The following is a 1,115-nucleotide window of genomic DNA, read 5'->3' as shown; positions in this document are numbered from 1 at the left end:
GGAAAAATCATTAAATACATGGTTAATTAGGGGAAAAGAGCCGCCACCCCCGCCCTGACCCACCCGCGCCGTGGGACCCTCTCGGCGCCCTCACTCGCTCACCCCCTGCCCGCCTTCACGCGCCCCGCAGTATCCCGCGCGCCTATTGGCTGGCAGGAGGCGGGGCGCCTCTCCCAGCCAATCGGCACCGCCCTCATTGGGCTGGGCCCACCCCCTCCAGCGGGAAGCGGGCGGAGACGCGGACACGCGGCCTCGGTGCGGGACGGGTGGCCGAAGGGGCCGGGGCGCGGCTCTCCGCCACGGCGGGGCTGCCCCGGTGTGAAGGAGCCCTCCCGCCCCGGGACATCCCCAAAGGCTCACGGGAATTGTAGTCCTGGCCGCGGCGCAGCCCGGCCCCCGCAAGCCCGCGCAGACTACCGCTCCCGGCATGCCCCGCGGCGCGGCGCCCAATCGCGGCGCGCCTTGTTGCGGGGGCGCGGCCGGCGCCCAGGGTCCCGTTTCAAGATGGCGGACGACAGTGAGACAGCAGTGAGGCGGCCGCCGGCGCGGCTCCCGCGACCGGCGGCGGAGGAGAACGACCACGAGCACTGCAGCGACTGCGAGAACGAGGCGGAGCACGGCTCCAACCGCGGGTGAGCGGCGCTCGAGGCCGCGCGGCGCGGCGGCCGCCGGGGCCCATTGAAGGGAGGGCAGCGGCCGGGAAGTGAGCGGCGCCCCGCCCCCTCAGCGCGCTGATTGGCCGGCGTGCAGAGTGCCGCGCTGCGGTTGGTCGAGCCGGCTGTCGGTCAGGCGGGGGGCGGGGCGCTGCGGGAGCGTGTCCGGAGCTCGGCAGGGTCGGGCGCGGCCGCGGCGCGGGGGGGTGACCATTGACCTCAGCGCCTTTTCCTGACAGAAATGAGCCCATTTACTGTGTCTCCTCGTCCTGGCCTTAGAGACACACTTAGGCGAGTGTCTCTCCATATTCCCTCTGCCCTCCCAGCCCGTTCCTGGCATCCGCGTGCCCGCGGTGACACCCAGGGTGGTGATCCCGCTTCACTGGAGCGTGTGGCATCCCCTGCGCCCTGGAAGAATCCCAGGCTTCTGCACGCCCATCCCGTCGTTATCCTACACACACA

General features: G+C 71.8%; 1 protein-coding gene across 1 annotated transcript in view; it reads left to right on the top strand.

Moving 5' to 3' along the window:
• The first annotated feature begins 476 nt into the window (after nucleotides 1-476).
• The window catches only part of NMT1 (N-myristoyltransferase 1), a 16,339-nt gene continuing 15,700 nt past the window's right edge, over nucleotides 477-1,115 (top strand). The window contains exon 1 of the mRNA XM_017838123.1: nucleotides 477-632. Within this exon, the coding sequence (XP_017693612.1) occupies nucleotides 505-632 (128 nt within the window). The 5' untranslated portion in view covers nucleotides 477-504. The remainder of the gene's footprint in view (nucleotides 633-1,115) is intronic.

This window comes from Lepidothrix coronata, unplaced genomic scaffold (assembly GCF_001604755.1).
Source record: "Lepidothrix coronata isolate B3197 unplaced genomic scaffold, Lepidothrix_coronata-1.0 Scaffold324, whole genome shotgun sequence".
In the NCBI taxonomy this organism is placed as follows: Eukaryota; Metazoa; Chordata; class Aves; order Passeriformes; family Pipridae; genus Lepidothrix; species Lepidothrix coronata.
This window is presented reverse-complemented; position numbering and strand designations above follow the sequence as displayed.